General features: G+C 39.0%; 1 protein-coding gene across 4 annotated transcripts; it reads left to right on the top strand.

Annotated features, from left to right (window-relative positions):
• Window positions 1-3,168: 3,168 nt before the first annotated feature.
• On the top strand, window positions 3,169-14,784 carry RNF6 (ring finger protein 6). 4 transcript variants are annotated; one of them, XM_069080450.1, is made up of 4 exons: window positions 3,169-3,457; window positions 8,684-8,895; window positions 9,804-9,911; window positions 11,883-14,784. In XM_069080450.1, the coding sequence occupies exons 2-4, from the start codon at window positions 8,703-8,705 to the stop codon at window positions 13,643-13,645; spliced, it is 2,064 nt and encodes a 687-aa protein (XP_068936551.1). In that variant the 5' UTR covers window positions 3,169-3,457; window positions 8,684-8,702; the 3' UTR covers window positions 13,646-14,784. The 4 variants fall into 4 exon arrangements, with proteins under 4 accessions (XP_068936551.1, XP_068936550.1, XP_068936552.1 ...); XM_069080449.1 differs by having other exon boundaries at window positions 3,169-3,462; XM_069080451.1 differs by lacking the exon at window positions 3,169-3,457 and adding an exon at window positions 3,695-3,828.
• Window positions 14,785-22,148: the final 7,364 nt, after the last annotated feature.

Below are 22,148 nucleotides of genomic sequence, written 5' to 3'. Positions count from 1 at the left end.
GGGTTAAGATGAGGTTTGTTTGAATGAAACACTATAGGTAAGTGGTACAATTGCCAGCTGGCCAATGTTTGATCTTCCTGCGCAATGGCTTATTATAGAAGGAAGCCCAAGAATGCTCTTACTACTGTTATGCCTTTCAAAACATAATCTGGGTTTTGGTATTCATACTGGGTGAAAGTTAGCCTGAATACAGATTTCATTGTAATAGTCAGGAAACTTGGGTTAACCTTGGGCCTCAGTTATACTATAAGAAACTCTAGAGTTCCTTACTAATTCTAGAAAATGAGTTTAGACTAGATATTCTTTAAGGTCTGTTTCAATTATAAAAGTCTATGATGCTATAATTTCAGTGAGGCTAAGCAGCTCATGAGCACAGTAACATAACCTGATGGGTAGAGACTTTGGAGACTTCAGCTAAAGAACTTTAACTGGACCTTAACATGTCATACGCAAGTCAGAAAAGAAAGGTATGGGGGTGGTCAAGAATTAAGTTTTAATCTAGAACTAGTATGGGCTAGAAAGAGCAATATAAAGAAACATACAAATTAAAAGTTTTCAATTCCCCGAATATGTCTTGTAGATAAAGGATTCAACTCCCCTGACCTCCCCACCCCTGTAACACACATACTTTTCTCCTTCAACCCCCACCAAACCAAAACTAAGCACTAACCAACTGTCGTTAATGGGCAGGTAAGCCCTAGAGTCCGAGGAAGAGCAGAACAAACACTAGATTTGGAGACTGAGGACCTATATTCAAATTCAGTCTGTGCGACCCAGGTGACTAGATTTTAGACTAAAAGTAGGTGATAAAGGAGCTTATGTAGAACATGTGACCCAAAGCCTATGGAGAACTCAGAGAGAACATGAGGCAGACTCCAGGCTCTCTCATAGTGGTACCAAGAGACCCCGATATTTAGGACCAAACTGACTGACATCTGTCCCTTTTCAAATACTATTGTTCAAGACCCAACAAAGGCATCCCAAAATGAAATGCTCCCAAATGATCCCATTCCAGTGATCTCACTCTTCCTGTCTGTACTGCTCATATGACACTGTTAAGTACTACCTCCTGACACTTCTTAAACTTGTTTCATTAGATTTCTTCATGCTTTTTCTTCTCTCCCAATTAAAACTGTACATGCCTTAAGGGTGAGGACCATGTTATATTGTATTACCCTGATCATAGCAAATGTTCAAATAGATTTCCTTGATTTATTTTATTTAGCGCTATTCTGAGAGAGACACAGCATGATATAGCAGGCAAAGAGAGGACTTAACAAGACCTGGTCTCAGTTCCTGCCTTTTACACACATTGACTGTGCAGCCCTGGGAAAACCATTTAACCTGGGACCACCGGGAACAATTCACATCCCCATAAGAATCTCTCTAATAAGATACTCCAAATAGATGCACATCTAGTCTTCCTTTGAAGACCTCAAGGAGGAGCTCACTTGCTCCTTGTAGCCCCTTCCACTTTTGGTCAGTTAGGAAGTTATCTGCTTCTCTGTGACTTCTGTCCCTTGCTTACAGTAATGCCTTCTGGACCAAGCTGAATTAAGTCTCACTTGCTTCTGCCTAACAGTACTTTTAAGTCAGCCATCAGAGAAAGGGAAGGGAATAAACAATTATACAGTGCCTATTATTTGCCATATGGTATACTAAGCTAGGCACTTTAGTATTATCTTATTTGATCCTTACAAGGTTCCTTCAAACAACCCTGCAAGGCAGATGTTATCTCCCTTTTAGTGAGGAAACAGAACCAAACAGAAGTTGTGACTTGCCCAGGGTCACACAGCTAAGTGTCCGAGGCTGGATTTGAACTCAGTTCTTCTTGAGTTCAGGTCCAGTGTTTTATCCACTGTGCTGCCCACAATCAAATCTTTCCTGAGTCTTATCTTTTTCCAGCTGTCCCTCAATTCTTCCAACTTTGCTTGTATGGCATGCCCTTTTTCTGACAGTCTCATACTCCCTCACCATCCTGCTTACCCTCTTAGGTATTCTTTCTAGCTTAATAGTCCTTCCTAAAATGGGACACCTGAGCCCAGCTCCATATGAGCAGAGGGACCTATCATTTCCCTAGTCTTGTGACCCTGGGCAAATCATTTCTCAGGGCTCTGTCTGCCCAATTCTCTAAGACTATAAGCTGCAGAGAAGGTACCTTACTTTTTTTTTTTTTTTTAAGCAATCAGGGTTAAGTAACTTGCTCAAGGTTACACTGCCAGTTATTATTTCTGGCTGTGGTGCTAAGTATCTGAGCCCGGATTTGATCCAGGTCATCCCGACACTGGAGCTGGTGCTCTTACTTGCTGAGCCACCTGGCTGCCCCTAAGCAATTGGGGTTAAGTAACTTGCTCAAGGTTACAAGGCCAGGTGTTTCTGGGTGGGTGCTAAGTGTCTGAGCCCGGATTCCATCTGATCCCCAGGTCATCCCTACACTGGAGCCAGCTCTCTTACTCGCTGTGCTTGCTACCTGGCCGCCCCAGAAGTTACCTTACTCTAGGAAAAAGAACCTTGTACCTAGGGAGTTCCCTATAACAACTGAATCCCAAGCTGGCTCCTAAACCTTATCCCTTTAACAGATTCATTTGGCTTGGGGTCCACTAAAACCCCCGGTAACTTTTTTTCTATAAAATTTGCCCTATGGTGTCACCCTGATCAATGTGTACTTGGTTTGTTATTCTCATTCCAGTACTTCAAAACAAGGTACGTTTCATTTTTGCCTTTGTATCCCTAGAATCTAAAAGTGACAATATGCAAGGGAAGGGCATGTTTGCTGAGTTGAACTGAATCACAACTACAGTGTGTTCCTTTAGAGGAAATCTTCTTTTAGGTAAATAACAGAGTGAAACTGTCTATTCATGACTAGGAGAGAAAGGCTGGCCCCAAGTTATCCCCCAAGTCCACCAACAAACAGCCCCGCAGCTGCAGCGTGTGCGGCAGACAAGGCAGGAGGAGGAGCGCAGTGTCACGCCCAAAGAAGGCCATGTGATAACCAGCTGGGAGGGAGGGGGGCGTGGAGCCTAGGAGTGGTCTAGTGGGCGGAACGCAGGACTCAGGAATCCTGGCTCCCCGCCGGACGGCGATTCCAGCAGCACCCGCGATGCTTTCAGCCCGCGGGAGAACCGATCCCCGCGTTCGAGCGGCGGCTCGGCCTGGCAGGTGACGGGTGGACAGGCTACGGGGAAGGGATCGGGGGTGGTAAAAAGTCGCAGCAGCCACCCCTCACCCTCTCTCCGCCCCGCGTCTCCTTTCCCCTCCGTCCGGACGTTCTCGGAGCTGCGGTCTGGACCGTCTCCAGGTCAACGGCTTCCCGACGCAGCAGGCCCGTCAGGCCCGGCCGTTCGGCACCAGGAACCGCTTCGAGGGGAAGCGGCCGCCGCCCCCGCCACTTCCTTCAGGGCCCCACGAGGAGAGCCGCCGTTTCCAGCGCGGCCGGACCAGGAGCCCAGAACGAAGGGTGAGGTGAGCGGGGGGCACGGTGGCAAAGGCTGCGGTGGGACCGAGCGGCCGCCGCTGCCCTGGGAGGAAGAGGTGGAGGAGGAGGAGGAGGAGGAGGAGGAGGAGGAGGAGGAAAGCAGGCCATCCTCTCCCTCGCCGGCTCCACCCACCTCTCCTCTGATTGGCTGAGGCCCTCGCTAATGAGCGCCTCTCGTCTAGGATTGGCTGGAGAGTGCTGCTTATCAACCTTGCCCCGGTGGGAGTCCGGGTTGCCGAGGGACGCTCCGCGGCAGGCTGGTTTGGGGAGGGGTTGGGGGCCTGGGGCCGACCGACCCACCCCGTGTCTTAGGCGGCAGCCCCTGCCCGGAAGGGGACCAGTAGCAGACCAAGGTGGGCTTGGTGGGGAGTGGAAAGAGGATCTGGAGCCTAAGGAGCGAAACTTGAACTACGGCCATAGTAACTGAGTGGGGGTTAGTGGATAAGGAAGCAGATTTAGAGGCAAGTCCAACCCCGCGTGGAAGAAGGGCCTAGATTTTTCTTGTTAGATGGAAGGGACGTCATGCCGAATTTTCGTAACTTAATTTTTGGGGAAATTTCATTTTCTAGGCCTGTTATCTGTCAAAACCCACGTGGAGAATTTGTAGTCCTTTGGGGGCTGCAATGATAGAATACCCCGGAAGTATCCGGGATTCCCGGAGGCAACCTACTTTGAATATTTAACCCTTTCTCCTTGCTTTTGTAAGGGTATCTCCCAGGAAAGAAAAAAGTAATTAAAGGATAATAGCAGTTCATGCCTTTTTTTAAAAATTAGAAGGCAGTTAAACTATGTTTAAATCTTGTGATTAAATGACGAATCATACACGAAAATATCTTTGGAATATTAAAATTATTACTACCAGTAATAATTTTAGAATAGCTTGATAATTTAGTTGTTTTTTTTTCAGTTATTTAGAAGAAAATAGTATGCAAAGCTCTGTGTTCTTTACTTAATGGTAGATCGTTCCCTGATTTGAAAAATTAAAAAATGGAAAGATAGCTTTTACAGCTGTTAACTTCCACTTAGCTGTTGTTTGTCCCATTTCATATCTGAGTTCCTTTTTATGCTCTTAAAGTTAATATAGGTATTCGAATATATAAATATAATTTGAATATTCCCAGCCTGTTTTTTCAGGCACTGCCTTAAATGTGTGCGTCTGTCTTACCTTTGGTAAGTATTCATTTACTTAAGAAATTACCCTTATATCATGTGGTGATGAAATAACACTGGACTAGAAATCTGTAGACCTAGTTTCTAATTTGAATTTGGCCTGAAACTATGGCCCTGGGCAAGTTACTTGACCTTTGGCCTCAGTTTTCTCTTCTCTAAAATGAGTAGGTGAGAAGTAAGGTTTCTTACAGCTGAACCAAATATTTTCTGTGATGATTGGGAACTCCAAGTCTAAGCTGGAAGCCTAGTAGTTGGTATTATATACATAGTCTTAAGAGCTATGTTATATGTACCTGTGCCAGACCTCACCAAGAAATGGAGATTGTTTCATGTACAAAGTACCCAGCTCTTGCTCTTAAAATAACTTCTCAGGGTGCAAGGGTTAAGACTTGCTACACTGATCAGATATCTAAGACAGTGGTCTTTGTGGACAGTGGAAGGAACTTGTTGCCAAAGGAATGGAGAAGTGCAATTAAAATGCATATTTGTTACTTTTTTCAGGACTCAATTTCCATGTTGGGAATGTTCCACTAGTAATAATATCTAACAAGTACCTAGCAATATATGATGCTCTTAATATTTTTCAAGCCACATTGACAGCTCTTATTTGTGGACTTAAGGGAGTATTTTTTTTTAATTACTATGTTTTTTTTTATAGTAGACTAAATTACCAGAAATTGTGTTTAATACTATGTTCTATTCTTCCCAGCCTTAAATCATTCCCTAGAAGTAAAAAAGGTAGATTAATGCTTTCAGATCATCCTGGAAATGTTAAATGTAGATACAATCATCTCCTTTCTCTTTGTTTCAATCTATCCTTTACACTGCTGTTTACATAATCTTCCTAATGAATTCATCTGCTCCAGAATGCTTAATGACTCCTTATTGCCTACTGAATAAAATATAAATTTCTTATCCTAGCATTCAAGGCCTTCCACTATTGGGAATTAACTTATCTTTCTACTCTTATCTCTTGCTATTCTCCTTCATGGACTCTACATTTAACCAAACTCTACTGTAATGTCACTCATTCTTGACCTCTCTTTTTTTTTGTCCTTTGCCTCTTTCCACTGTATCTCTTTGCTTGGAATGAATCTGCCTCACCTTTTCATCCTCTTCCTCCAGTTTTTGTCTGTTAAAATTCTTTACTTCAAGATCCAACTTTGGTGATACTTATTATAGCTTTCTTCTCTATCTTGCATCTCCCAAGCTGGAAGTAATCCATTCTAAAATTTCTCACTTTGTTTGTACCTCTCCACACTTATCACATTATACCTTTTATTATAGTTATATTTGTAGATACTTTATCACCCACAGTTGATTACAAGCTCTTTGAAGGGCAAGGATATTGTTTCATTTTATCTTTGTATCCCTAGCACCTTGTTAATAGGGCTTAATAAACGTTTGTAGAATTGAATGCAATTATAGGTAGTTTCATTTAATTAAACAGATGTTTTTCTTAAAATAGAATTTTTTTTTAATGTGTAAAACCAAAAATTTCCAATTGACTTGAGCCATAATTTAAGAGATTGCTGCAGGGGAGAAACAAATGTGGCTATATGCCAGAAATTGTTCTTGCTGCCTAATCAAAATATCCTCTCAATTGACAGGTTTCAGCAAGGCTTGCCACAAGTCAGACATTAGGAAAATGTCCATTGGGTAGGGAAAGCATGGGGTTTAGGATGAGGAGCCATCAGATACTCTAACGTAATACCCTAGACTCCAGCCATCTATGTGGAAGTAGCAGTTTCCTATGAGATTACATCATATTGTCATTTTACAGGTAGCAGATCTTTCTTTTTGATTATGGGGAAATAACCTCTCCAGGCAGAGTGGGTAGGATATAGTTGACAGAGTTATAGCAAAGTCTGGTATAGGGAGTGTTTTACATTTCAGGACTTTACTTTTTGAAATCTACTTGAATACACTGTTTTATTTTGATAATCTTCAGGTATCCCTTTGAACAAAATGAGAATTACCTGGGTAATTCAAGTAAATTAAAATTCACTTTATCTAGAAATATACTGAAAATTGAGTTACAAGTAGTATGTTTTGACAGTTATCTAGATAACTGTCTCAGTTTGTCACTTTGGCATAACTTTGGTCTGAGAAATGTACAGTGCAAATAAATCTAGACAGACACTGAGGGCTTAACTGTCTTTTAGCTATTCCTGATTTGGTATAATAATTGTATTTTTTTAAGCTCTTAGATTCATTTAAATTGCCTAGTAGTAGTAAGTCATATTTATATAGTACTTTGAAGTTTACAAAGTATTTTCCTGATAACCCTGTGAGATAGGTAATACAAGTATTATTAACTCCACCTACAGATGGGGAAACTAAAGCTGAGATTGTGATTTACTGCTAGTAAATATTGGAACTAAGACTCAAATTAAAGTTTGTTTAAACTCTTGCTATAGTTTTTTGGCATATAGGAAATACACATCAAAAGATCTAGTTATTTGTTCCTTAATTTTTAAAAATACAGTTCATTCAGCAAGTCTTTTGTGGCAAAGTCTCTGCACTGGGTGAGATATAAAATTTACGAGATGAGTACCTGCATTTGGGGAGCTTATAGTCTAATGGGAGATAATGTATAATATTGCAATTAATATATGTAATATTGGTACAACACCTGACACATAATGCTTCATTTGCTCCATCTGTCTTTTCTGTTTAAGTATAGTGGAGAGTTGCAAAACAAAGCACTTTAATGAGTTCATAGATTGAAAACTATTTCTGACTGGAAGGGTGTGAATTAGGGAAGGCTTTGTGGAGGAGATGGTATCTGAGGTGGCTTGAAAGGATGGGTAAGCATTCAGTAAGTTTAGAGAATGAAAGAGAAGACACTGCAAGTATAGGGAACAGCCTGGGCAAAGGTATTAGGGAAGCTTGAAGGCCCAGGGCATACAGGATTTAGGAGCAGAAAGTATTTTTGTTTGGTTAGAGTGTAGAGAGAATTAAGGGAAGTAGTATGAGATAATGCTTGGAAAGGTTTTGTGGTAACAGTATTTAATGTGTTGTATGCCAGTCAGAGGAGTGTAAACCTTGGCTTGCTATTGCCTACCAAGTACTAAAGTTTTTGAGCTAGGAGTGATATGCCCAGATCCACGTGTAAGGAAGATTATTTTGTCATCAGTATAAAGAATGGATTGAACAGGAAGAGATTAAAGATAGAAAACTTCTTGGGCAGCTAATATAATAACCCAGGCAAGTAATAATAAAGGCCTGTATTGGGGTCCGTGAATATACAGAAAAAGGGATGGATGTGGGACATACTCTAGAAATAAAATTGACAGGATTGGTAATGAGAGAGAAGAATGAAATATATTGTCAAAACAGAGACATGACGTGTGTGTATATATAATACACCCCATGTCACCATTTTCATTTGATTTTATATATATTAGAAATAGTGAAGTCAGAGGGATGAAGGATTTAGGAAAAAGGATAATAAGCTTGAACTGAGAATCAACAAGATTTTCAAGAATTTTAGCAGTAAAGGATGAGAAAGAGGAGATAACTAATGCTTTGAAGAGGTAAAGGTTTTTATATACTTTTAAGAATTAGGAAGATCTGAGCATTTTTGTTTCTTTGTTTTTTAGCAGATAAGAAGCCAGTGATGAAAGAAAGATTAAAGGCTCATGAAGGGGGGTGGGAGGAATGGATGCAGGAACAAGAACCTGAAGAGATGGGGAGGGAAGAGAATCAAAGGAGTTGGTAGAGAGATTAATCTTAGGAAGGAGGAGTCAGATACCTTGTCTTCTGCTGCCAGAGTGAAGGAGGAAAGGGTACTGATGCCAAGGTATGAGAATGAAATGGCGGGGAGGGGTGAAAAATCTCTAGTCATTTGGCTTTAATATATTCCCAGGGAAGTGAATAGCTGTGTCATCTGTTATAAGGGTGGAGGGTGGTAGTGTGGTTGGGTGCAAAAAGAGAGGAAAACAAGGTTTTTCTAGTCCAACTTAAATGAAAAATGAAGCAACCTGTAATCTATGATTAACACATTGAATTTTTTTTTGTGTATCGGTTAAACAGGAAGCCAGGATATCACAGCATGGATCAGTCTAGGTCTAGTTCAGGTGGAGGTAGTGAACAGGCCTCTTCTCAAGACCACCGTCACAGTGAAGATGAGCGAAGATGGCAGCAAGAGCGCCTCAGCAGGGAAGAGGCCTATTACCAGTTCATTAATGAACTCAATGATGAAGATTATAGGTTAATGAGAGACCACAATCTCCTAGGCACCCCTGGTAAGAGATGTATAGCAGGAGAGAAATATTTTGGCATTTAAGGAGACAATTTAGAAGCATAGCAAGTGAAGAGTTCTTTTCAGAGAATCAAAGTACTAGTATCTGCCTTAAAGTGACAAATTAAAAAAAAAACCTGGAATACTCCTTTATGTTGGTCTAGAATAGAAAGCAGGAAATGCTTCTGCTACACAAGCAACTTAACTTACAAAACAGGTTGATGATACATAAGAACATCTGTCCCATAAGATGTTCTAGACAGAGGTGGAGACATATATTTATATGTATGCAAACACAGACACACACACATATATTTAAGCAAAATTTTCGTGAGTGAAATTACAATCATTATGCAAAATAAGAGTCTACAAATCTTTAGGTATAACTACTTATTTAATTATTTGATTTACTACCTCTCTCATAAGAAGCCAGTGTACTCTGTAGATCCAACTTGATCATTGGATTATATATGATAAGATTTATTAAATGAAGTTCAAGAAGACTTTGGGAATAAATAATAGTTGACATTTCCAGAAGCATTCCTTCCTTGATTTCTACATCAAGTTGAGGAAATCCACAGAATTGTAGTCCAAAGTTTATCAACCTAGAGCAGCTTGCCAGGAGATCAAGGGATAAATTTAATTTGAATAAAAACATTATTATTATTTGGATTTTCCGGTAAATATGTAGAATATGCTACTAGAAGTTTAAAATTCCTAGATATTTACTCTTTGGGCCCAACATTTATAATGCTTTCACTTTCCTTTAGCATCTCCAAAACAATGAACATTTAAATTCTTTCTGTTTATAGTATGCTAAAGATTTGTTCCACATCTCATATGTTCCCCTTATAAAACTGAGCAATTAAATTTAGACTGACCTTAAAGTTTACATTTCCTAATTGCTTTTAGGAGAAATAACATCAGAAGAGCTACAGCAGCGATTAGATGGAGCCAAGGAGCATCTAGCATCCCAGCCTGACCTCGAAAATAGACAAACTGAGGGAGGAACTTTGGGAGGTACTGTGAGCACTTTTTCTTCACCTCCACAAGTAATAGACTTTATCTGAACATATACAAAGTGAAATATATTAGTTGGACAGTGTAGTCTTACATATTCAATTTTTTATTTGATATAAAATTAGATTCATTATTAAGACTGGCTTCACTCTAAGAATGTGAAGCTTGTCTACCAAAAGGATATAACTAAACTTCTAATTGTATATCAGTAGAGAATGGAGTGACTAAATGTCTAGATGCTTGATGAAATTTCCATGCATGAACATACACATGGACATATATATCTCTCTTATTACTGCCATGACTAAACTTTTACTCTTAGACTTCTTACCTTAGTAATGAAGTAGTAAAAAAAAATCCTAGAATTGTCATGAACTGCAAAAATTGGATGTGGAAGAGGAATATGTGGTAAAGTTTATTTTTTTTTTTTTTTTACGGTTCTCCTTGATACCATTTTACATGTTTGGAAAACACAATAAAGGACATCTGGTTAGACATGTGGTACCTACAGTCATACCATGTGTTTGAGTTATCAAATAAGGAAGTGACTTAAAATGTCAGTGTTTGTTTTAAATGCCTTTTTATTGATGAACTTTTCAAAGCTCATTGGCCAAAAAAAATTAACCCATTTGCTTCCTCATACTCAAATATATGTTAGGTTTAATTACATTTTTACAAATAATAAAAAAGAAACAGCTTTTAAAAGACCATGAAACCAGTGATTTGATTACATTTAAATGGAAGAGAATTCATCATACTACTATATGTTTTGATCTTGTGGAGACCTTCCTTGAAGGTCATCTTGTCCAAAAACTTTCATTTTAAATGTGAAGACCCTTATGTCACTGATGATAAGGCATTATTTCATCACCTCATCACCCATTCTTTAATGATGAGTAATTATACTAATACTAGGTAGATACAATGAAGATCTGTATTCATATCCATTAAAAATTTTTCTTTTACTATCTGATTAGTAGTATTACTCTCTGAAATCTTTAATAAGACAGGTCATGGTCATATGGTGAAACTATAGTCATCTCACCTACTTTCAATAGTTATTAGTGAATGGAAGAATTTTGTGAATAGAATATTTTGTAACTTGACTTGTTAAAGCTATGGTTTTCTAAAAAAACTCACTTATAATGTGACTTTTTACTCTTTTAGAATTTACTAATTTAGTAGTTAACAGTAGAAAATATTAAGAGCTACACAGACTGTACAGACAGGCAGTACATTTATTTGTTCAGTGCATCAGTGTCAGGTGATCAGTTCTTCACTGGCAGTTGTCTTCAGAACTCCTTTCCTGAGCTTCAAAGTTGTGGAAGTTCCTGAATAATAAGGTACAGTTCTTGAAGTTCCAGATTCAGAGTGGATCTTTATTTGACTCCAAAGGTTTATGGTTCTGATTCTTACCAAATAATTTTACACCCATAAAGTGAATGTACTACTGCCTTTTGTTTCTCTCTACAGTGAGGGTAAGATAATCTTAAAAGCCTTTCATTTTAAAATGTAATAATGGTTCCCATTCACAAAGTGCTTTATGGTTACAGAACATTAATTCATAAAGTTTTGATGGTTCACAAAAGCTAGGAGGTATCTCAGAGATCATCTTCCAATCTCCTCATTATACAGATGAGGTAACTTGGGATTCAGAGATGAAATGACACAAGCTAGTAAGGTTGTGACAACACTTGAATCCAGGTCTTCTTACAGCTAGTCCAAAGCTTTTTCCACTGCATCATGGTGCCTTTTGTTAGTATTTCATACTTTTCCTGATGTTTGTTGTTCTAATGAGGATTTATCTGCTGTGATCATATAGACATGATTTTAAATTTTGTGATGTTATTATAGTCCTAGAACTTTAAAATACAGGCATAATTATTATGTTAATTTGACTTACTTTGTTGTTTTTCTTAAGCTTCCTAATGAAAATAGTATATTTAAATCCACTTTTTCCATGTTTCCTAGATGCGGAGATCCCCAGGGATGGTTCAAATGGAGACTCCCTGTTAGAATGGTTGAACACTTTCCGTCGGACGGGCAACGCAACTCGAAGTGGACAGAGTGGGAACCAGACTTGGAGAGCTGTGAGTCGAACAAATCCGAATAGTGGAGAGTTTCGGTTTAGTCTGGAAATTAATATAAATCACGAAAACAATGGATTTGAAGCTCCCAGTGATGAATATGCAAGTGTTTCTCATTCTCATGCCAGCAGAAATCATCCTGGAAACAGACACCAAAGAGCAGTTAGCCCCGTGGCCAGGAGAACAAGGAGCCAGACTTCAGTGACTCTGAATGGTGACAGTCTCAGGGTCCCAAGGACTAGAATGGCAAGAAGTTCAAGGAGGCAGAATTCAGTAGAAATGTCTTTTTCTATGTTGGGAAGAGTAAGGAACAGAAATAGGGGGTCAGTAAGTGTTGCTAGAACAAATTCTGTGAATGATAATCTTAGTGGTCATGCAAACCCTCAGGGCACTAGTGAATACAACATTAGAGAAGGGCTAGGTGCATCTTCACAGCTCCGGGGAAACAGGAGTGGAACTCCTGTTCCCACGAGGAGTGCAAGCCAAAGACAAGAACCAGTAAACTTAGAATCTGCTGTAAATAGTCGAAGCCGGTCACCAGTGCAAAGACCAGGTAATACTATAGATTCTGAAGAACGTAATTTACATAGTGAAAATACACCTTTACAACAAACCTTTAGAAGGTCAGTTAGGAGGAGGCATGTAGCTCGTGTCTTTTTAGAGCCAGCTGGGGAACATAGAGGTACTACCCCCATCCCACTGTCCAATTCAGGACTACTGTCAAGAATTACAGTGGAAGGGGAAGAATCCATTAGGCCCACGGCTGCTGTGAGGCGACATCCAACTATCACACTAGACCTTCAAGTTCGAAGGATTCGTCCAGGAGAAAATAGAGATCGGGATAGTATTGCAAATAGAACTCGTTCTAGAGTAGGATTGGCAGAAAACACAGTCACCTTTGAGAGCAATAGTGGAGGCTTTCGTCGAACCATTTCTCGCTCAGAACGTGCTGGCATTCGAACCTATGTCAGTACCATAAGGATTCCACTCCGTAGGATTTCAGAGAATGGACTTGGTGAGCCATCATCAGTGGCTTTACGGTCAATTTTAAGGCAAATCATGACTGGATTCGGGGAACTGAGTTCTCTAATGGAAACTGAATCTGAGTCTGAATTTCAGAGGAGTGGGCAACATTTAAGAGAGATGCATTCAGAGGTGAGTAACTCACATGCAGTTGATGGCAGTCAACAAAATGACGTCTCTTTTCAAGACAGTCAGGCCCAAGAAGGCAGCATTGAAATGAGTGGTGAAAATGAGAGGACCCCATCTAATAACAGCAACGATGAAAATAGAGAGAACCAGCAATCTCAAGATGCCAACAATCTAGTTGAGAGTGGGACGCTGCCCATTCTTAGGCTTGCCCATTTCTTTCTGTTGAATGAGGATGATGATGATGAGCACTTCAGGGGCTTAACCAAAGAGCAGATCGACAACCTTTCCACGCGGAATTTTGGAGATGTTGAGAGTGAACTAAGTAAAACCTGTAGTGTTTGTATCAACGAATATGTAACAGGAAACAAGCTCAGGCAGTTACCTTGCATGCATGAGTTTCATATTCATTGTATTGATCGTTGGCTGTCTGAGAACTGTACTTGTCCTATATGTCGGCAGCCTGTTTTAGGATCCAACATAGCAGACAATGGATAAAATAATGGAACTTGCTTTAATAATTATATTTTATCATAGCTTAGTGTGTGTTTGAGCATTCATTTGTTTAGCCTATTTGTGATGAGCCAACTGGGAGAAATAATAATTTAGATAATGGTTTGGGCTATTTTCTTTAAAAAAAAAAACAAAAAAAATTGTTTGAAGAGGTAGGAAATTTGCATAAATTTTAAAATGCAAATGACAAATTACAAAATTTAGAACAATATTGCTAGAACCAAATAATCTTTAACATGTTTTTATTTTGTTTATGCTAAGCACTTTTATATATGTAGGATACAATAGGATAAAATCAATTTGCTTATTGTTAACAGTGCAACAGACTTTATTTAGAGTTCAAATTTTCACAGACTCAGTACTGTGTCAAGAAATTGGTGTCTAAATAGTCACTCATTAGCTTTTTGTTCTAAGAACAATTTCTTTTCATAAAAGAATCTTTTGCTGGATGTTTGCTAAAAGTATTTAAGTTACTTGAAATGTTCAATTTAATATGCAGTATACTATACATACATACATATATATCTATTTTTAAGATTGAAATGTCCAGTCTGAAAACTACCAGTTTGGTTCTATTTACATTTTTTGGAAATTTTTGCATGTGGTTTTACACAATGCTTAATGTTGATAAGTTTATCTTGGAAAGTGGGTGGATTAAGGGGACATTTAAACTATATATACAGTTCAGTACGATGTTTCTGACAATCTGACTCTCAGTAGGCAGCAAGCAATCTATTATAGTAAACAAGTATTTCTTTATAGTATGTTTGAACTTGAAATAGATATGAATTCAGAAATGGAACGTGAAAATTTTAGGATATCTAGATTACTTTAACTTTGGTTCGACTTGTTTTTTACTTTATTATTTTAAAAATGCAAAGACTTCTCTTGGATTATAAAATAATGTATACATTATGCACGGTTTCTCAAACTTATATAAAAACATTTTTTTGGAAAGGATACCATTTCTGTACTGAATAAAATGTATAGATAATATAGCGAGTTGTCTTTGAGACATAATAAAATAACTATAATAAAGAAAGTATAGACTTTATATGAACACCAAAAGTCATGTATTAAAAAAAAACCCTTTCTATTTCTACAATAAACATTAATGCAAAGGCTGTGTGCAATATTTTTGTAATCATAAAATCTGAGTTGGAAAGAGTTTGGGGGGCCCACATAACCCATATTTTGGACAAGAATTTTTTCTGTGATGTCCCTAGAAAGTAGTTATCTAGCCTGTGAAGATCTCTAGTGATATCTATGTCACTGTGTCTGAGGCAGTTCATTTTACTTTTTGACACCTTTCAGTTTTTGTAAGTTTTTTTTCTTTATAGGCTCAGGTAATTTAGTGCTGAAATAGGAACTTAAAGATCACCAGTTCATTACTTTCCCAAATCATGAATCCTACATCCAATTCCTGGTAACTATTCGTCCAATCTGCAGTTGGAGATTCCAGACTGAAGCACAGAGGTGATATAGGAGCTGATTATATAGATCAGTGAGTCATCTCAGATGAAGATTATCTTCATCAATGAGTAATGAAACCCTTAGGAGTTTAAAAGGTCTCTCTCTAAGAAAGATGGTAAAGGTATATGATTGTGATGGAATGCTATTGTGCTATAAGAAATGACAAGCAAGATGGTTTCAGAAAAACCAAGGAAAGCTTAGAAGAACTGATGGATGTGAGCAGAGCCCAGATATTGTACACAGTAATACCAATACTGTACAATGATCAGCCGTGAATGATTTAGGTATTCTCAGTTATACAATGATCCAAAATAATTCTGAAGGATGTGTGGTGAAAAATGCTTAACCATCTCGAGAGAAAGCTGATGGGAGTCTGAATGTAGATTGAAGCATATTTTGTAAGCTTTTTAAAATTTTTTTCTCTTTTTTGGTCTGCATTCTCTTGCAACATGGCATATGAAAATGTTTTACAAAACTGCACATGTATAATCTATGTCAAGTGTTTGCTTTCTTAATGCAAGAGAGGGGAAGGAAGGAACTTGGAAGTCAAAAATTATGAAAAATGAATCTTAAAAATTGTTTTACTTGTAATTGAGAAAAACAATTAAAAGCATTCTCTTACGAAAAAGAGCATATAGGGGAGCAGGGAGTGTGTGTGGGCTGCACCAGCACTAAAAGCGAGCCCAGCCAGTGGATTCACTCACAGACCTTTCACTACAGGACAGAGGATCTCTCAGAGCTGGGTAAGTCAGGGCCTGAGGCAGCGACAGCAGCTTCTCCTGGGGCTATCAGCCCACAGCCTGGATGTTAAAAAATCATCTATTTGAACATCTGGGAGCCAAGATGGCTGAGTAAAACCCTAGCTACTCTAATCCCCCTCCCTCACCCTGAAAACCCAGAGATTATTGAAATAGTGGAGCCAGTTTGGGAGTCCTAGAGGAAAGGTGGGATTGTAGCTGGAGTGAAGGGCAGGAGGAGTCTCAACAAACCCCATCTCAACTGACTAGCTGATCCTGAAGCTGGGGAGGGGGGTGGGGTGGAAGCAGCAAGTGCTAACACCAGAAGCCCAGGTGTGCTTTAGCTCAATCAAGGAAATCTGCAGACACCAGGACAGCAGGCAGCCAGCTGCTGAGCCTTCCTGAGCTCTAGCCCAGGGAAACAGAGATGGAAACCTGAAGTGGCCAGACCACCCCTCCCCCACACCTTGCTCTCTGAGCCTCAGGGTAACCCAGGGAGTCCTGACTTTGGCCACAGTCTAGACAACCAAAGACCATTGAATCTTGTGAATAAGAATTACTTTCAGGAGACCATCGTCTATATCACACCTGAGTCCACAGAAGGAAATATGAACTGGTTTCAAGTCCAAAAAGCATTCTTGGAAGAGCATAAGAAAGATTTTGAAAGCCAAATTAGAAAGATAGAAGATAAATTGAACAATTCTTATAAAATTACATTGGCCAAAATGGGAAAAAAATCTCACTGAAGAAAACAAATCCTTAAAAAGTGAAATTTGTGAACTGGGATGAGAGGTTCAAAATCAAACTGGAGAAAATACTGCCCTAAAAATGAAATCTGAACATATGGAAAATGATCTTCAAAAACTAATCAAGGAAAGTAATTCACTAAAAATTAGAAGCAGTCAAGTCAAAGCTAATGAAATGACTCTATGACACATCAAGAATCAGTCAAACAAAAAAGATTTTAAAAATTAGAAGAAAATGTGAAGTATCTCACTGGAAAAACAACTGACCTGGAGAACAGATCCAGGAGAGATAATGTAAGAATTATTGGTCTACCAGAAGGCCATGATGAAAAAAACAGCCTGGACAATATCCTCCAAGAAATTATCAAAGAAAACTGTCCTGAGGTCCTAGAACCAGAGAGTAAAATAGTCATCAAAAGAATTCACCAGACACTTCCTGAAGGAGATTCCAAATTGAAAACTCCAATAAATTTTATATTATCAGGTCAAGGAGAAAATACTGCAAGCAGCCAGAAAGAAACCATTCAGATAATCATGGAACTACAGTCAGGATCACATACCTAGCAGCTTCTACATTAAAAGATAGGAAGGATTGGAATATGATACTTTTTAAGGCAAAAGAGCTTGGACTGCAACCAAGCAAAACTGAGCATAATATTTCAGGCAAGGAGATGGTCATTCAATGAAATAAGGGACTTCCAGACCTTCCTGATGAAAAAGCAAGAGCTCAACGGAAAATTTGATCTCCAAATACAAGACTCGAGAGACATAAAAAGGAAAACACGCACACATGCACACACACATAACTTGTGATTCAATAAGAGCAAACTGTTTACATCCCTATATGGGAAGCTGATACCTGTCAACATTGAGAACTATATTTATTGCAACATTTAAAAGGAATATACATAGATAGTGGGTGTGGGCATAAATTAACTAATCTGATGATAACCTTATTAAGGGGTGCAAAGGGATTATAATGGGAGAAAAGGAAAGGAGGAGGCAGAAAAGAGTAAATTATGCCTCACAGGCATAAAAACATACAGTAGAGGGAAAGAAGGGAGGGAGATGAACATAATATGAACTTTATTCTCATTGGTTTTGGCTCAAGGAGGGATTAACATAATCAGTTAGATTTACGATTCTAACATGAAAAGACAAAAGACATTACAGTAGAGGGAAAAGAGGGAGGGAGAGGAGCACTATGAAATTTACTCTCATCAGTTTAGGTTCAAGGGGGGAATAACATGCTATGTTAAGTATAAAAATCTATTGTGCCCTACAGGCAAGAGGAGGGGAAAGGGGTGGGATGGTTAGAAGGGAAGGAAGAAGTAGTAAGGGGGAAAGTAAGTAAAGGGAGGGGGGTACATAGGGAGGGAATACTCAGGGAGGTCAAAAGGAAAACTCTTAAGGAGGGGAAGGGAGATGTAAAAGCATAAACAAGGGAGGGAATAGGATGAAGGGAAAGACACAGATAGTAATCATAACTGTGAATGGGATGAGCTCTCCCATAAAATGGAGGTGGATAGCAGAATGGATTAAAAACCATAATCCTACAATATGCTGTCCACAAAAACACATATGAAATGGGGATATGCACAGGGTAAAGGTAAAAGGCTGGAGTAGAATATATGAGTTATAATGAGAAGTTACTCTAACTCTGTCAGAGCTTTGTCCTAAGAGACCTATGGATGGGAGGGGGTAAGGAGGGTGGGGTTCTACCCTCTCAATGAGAAAAAAAAATCTCCATTCAATAAATATTTATTAAGTGTTTATCATGTAATTGTTCTCAATAAATTAAGTGGGAACACTTTTCTAGGCCTGGGAGGGTTACCAAGGAAGTTAGACTGGATGTTAAGAGCAAATTTCTTATTAATTCGAGGTAGTAGACTCCATATCACTAGAGGTCTTCAAGCAAAACTTAGATGACGTCTTGCTGTATATGTTGTTAAGGACATTCACATTCATGTGTGGCCTAGACTTCCAACTCTGAGATTCTATGAAAGTTGAGCTAAGACACCTCATCCCTACCTTCATTGCAGCGTACAGTCTTAAAAGAGACACAAATAAACATAATACACAACAGCCAAATAAGAAATGGATTACAATGGGACAGAGCAAGGCACAAGGTGAGAGTGGACAGGGCAAGTCATCCTCAGATAGGTGACTTGAAGTGTTTGTGGAGCAGTGCTTTTGAAATGGGCTTTCAGGATGGGTTCATATAAAAATGAAGGGGATGAGTGGTGCGAGGACATTCCAATATCCTTATATTGCTTCTTCTGCCTGCCATGTGAATGCCTGCCTTAAATGAGCTCTCCATAAAATAGTCTTTTAGTCAAACATACATTTGGCATTTAAACAACTTGGCTGGCCCATCGGAATCACACTCTTTGCAGTAGAGTTTGAATGCTTGGCAGTTTAGCTTGAGAAAGAACTTCAGTGTCTGGCATCTTATCTTGCCAGATGATCTTCAGAATCTTCCTAATATACATGTCAGGTAATGTCGGTGTTGGTGTGTGTGTGTGTGTGTGTGTGTACATTAGATAGTGAAGGAAAATGTCTGAGTGATATGAGGTGAGGAGAAGGAAAAACTCTTGGTTGATGGCCTCTTTTTTTTTTTTTTGGTGAGAGATAACAGCTGAAAAGTGGGGAGAAGGGATGCTTTAAGAGGTTCAAGGGCAGAGAATAATGTTTAAAATAGCCACTGTGAGATATAGCAAACCAACTATAGATAGTACATATATAGAGATGTATATACATATAGATACACATGTTTATGTGTATGTGTGTAGAAAGAGAGGAAGAGAGGAAAGATAGAGGACCATCATAGAGGGAAGGCAGCAATGGAGGGTGGAGGGAGAATGAGAAAAGCCTCTTGCTGAATATGAGATTTGAGCTGAGTCTTGAAGAAAGCCAGGGGAGTTAAGAGGTGAAGATGAGGCAGAAGAGTGTTCCGTCCACATGAGAAAGCTAGTGTACTAACTCACACTTTGTGGGCATGACCTGGACTGATCAAACATGTAGGAGGAGAACCAGGAGAGAAAAGCATCATAAAAAACCTAGAGAGGAGAGAATATTAAAAAGAAGATCATTGGGGCGGCCAGGTGGCTCAGTGAGTAAGAGCACCGGCTCCAGTATTGCGATGACCTGGAGATCGAATCCCGGGCTCAGACACTCAGCACCACACCCAGAAATAACTGGCCGTGTAACCTTGAGCAAGTTACTTAACCCTGATTGCTTAAAAAAAAAAAAAGATCATGACCAGTGGTGTCAAAGGCTACAGAGAGGTCAAGAACCATGAGGACTGAAAAAAGACCATTAAATTGGGCAATTAAAAAATTTGTCAATGAACAAATCATTGGTAACTTTGGTACTTTTGATAGAATGATGAATTTAAAGCCAGATAGTAGAAAGTTTAAAAATTGGAGGTAACCAGTGTAGAGGACTTTCTAAAGGAATTTAGTTGGGAAGGTGAAGAGAGAGATCAGATTATAGCAGGTATGATTGTAATGAGACAGTTAGATAGATGGCTCAGTGGACAGAATGTTGGGCCTGCAATCAGTAAGACCTGAGTTCAAATTTGGCCTCAGACATTTATTAACTGTGGAACCCTGGGCAAGTCACTTAACCTCTGCTTGCTTTAATCCACTGAAAAAGGAAATGGCAAATCACTCCAGTATCTTTGCCAAGAAAACCTCATGGATAGTATGGTCTACAGGGTCATAAAAAGTTGAACATAGCAACAACAACAACACCAAAGGTTGGATCAAGGGACAGGGTTGTTTGTTTTTGTTTTGTTTTTTTCAGCTTGAGGGAGACATGGGAACATTTGTAGGCATCAGGGAAGGAACCAGAACATTATGGGGAGATTAAAGACAAAAGAGTGGGAATGATTATAGGCGTCATTTGCTGGAGAAGAGAGAGGAAGGGATTAAGGATACATGTAGATGGGTTTGCCTTAGCAAGAAAGGCCACCTCTTCATCAGAGACGTACAATGGAAGAGGAGATAGTAAAGGAAAATGTCTGAGTGATATGAGATGAAGTGAGGAGAAGGAAGAACTCTTGGTAGATGACCTGGTTTTTTTGTTTTGTTTTGTGAAACATGAAGCAAGGCACTCAGCTGAAAAGTGAAGAGAGGGGATGCTTCAAGAGGTTCAAGGGTGGAGAATAATGTTTGGAAAAACAACTGTGGTGAGTGAGATATAGCAATTCAACTAGAGATAGTCTAGTTGCAGTGAGGGGACTAGTTGAGATTATGTATCATAAATTTTATAGTAGAGTCAGTCATCACAGTTTCTTGATTTTTCTCCAGCTTCATTCAGTAACACATGTATAGGAGTGAAAAGGTGGGGGTAGTGGAAGCAATCAAGGCTAGAGGACCTGCAATGCATGATCAGCAATAAGATAAGGAGGCAAGTAATTAAAGAAGAAAAAACGGTATAGACATAGGAAAAGTTAGAAGGCAAGTATAGGCAAAGCAAGATTGATGACCTGGCTAAGAATTGCTTAAGAACAAGGTTAGAGGGTCATAAGGCATAAGGAAAGATGGAGTGTTAAAAGATTATGACTAGATAAAGGAATTTTGGGATTTGTGAACACAGAAGTAGAAGAGTTGTGGGTGATAGCAAGATCACCCACATGATGACCATCTCTGTGTGTACCTAAGGAGGAAGAAAGGAATGGAGGAATAGGTCATAGGAATTAAGCAGATTGAGACACCAGGAAGTGAGTATTTGAAGGAGCATCAATATGCATATTGAAGTTCCCTTGCATGAGATCAGGAGATGGTGGTAGAGATAGAAATTGAGTCAGGCAAAGAATTGGAAATAGAGGGGATGACCATTGATTAAGGAATGGCTGAATAAGTTGTGGTATATGAATGTAATGGAATATTACTCTTCTATAAGAAATGATGAGCAGAATGGTTTCAGAAGAATCTGGAAAGACTGACTTACATGAACTGATGTAAAGTGAAGTGAGCAGAACCAGGAGAGCATTGTAAACACTAACAGCAATATTATGTAATGATCAACTGTGAATGACTTAGCTCTTCTCAGCAATACAATGATCTAAAACAATTCTAAAAGACTCATGGTGGAAAATGCTATGCACGTGCAGAGAAAGAATTGATGGACTCCAAATGCAGATCAAAACATGCTATTTTCCCTTTCTAGGGTGTTTTTTTTGTAGTTTTTTCTCTTTTGTTCTGTATCTTCTTATACAAGAATAATACATAAATTTGTTTTACATGATTGCACATATAGAACCTATATCACATTGCTTACTGTCTTTTTTTTCAAATGCTTTATTAACTTCTGATTTACATCATTAATTTCTACCAGATTTTGAGTTACAAATTTTCTCCCCATTTTTTCCCTACCCACCACCCCAAAATAGCAGTCCCACAGGATATCCCCTCCTCCAATCTGCTCTATCCCATATTTTCTCCCATACCCCTTTCAACTTTTCCAGTGGATCTCTATGCCCCAGTACTTGTATATCTTATTTCCCAATTACATGTAAAATAGTAT

This window comes from Petaurus breviceps, unplaced genomic scaffold (genome assembly GCF_028583685.1).
Source record: "Petaurus breviceps papuanus isolate PSGF00001 unplaced genomic scaffold, PetGlider_PUasm1.0 91133, whole genome shotgun sequence".
Taxonomy (NCBI): Eukaryota; Metazoa; Chordata; class Mammalia; order Diprotodontia; family Petauridae; genus Petaurus; species Petaurus breviceps.
Note: the sequence above shows the minus strand (reverse complement) of the source record. Positions and strands in the feature narration are given on the sequence as shown.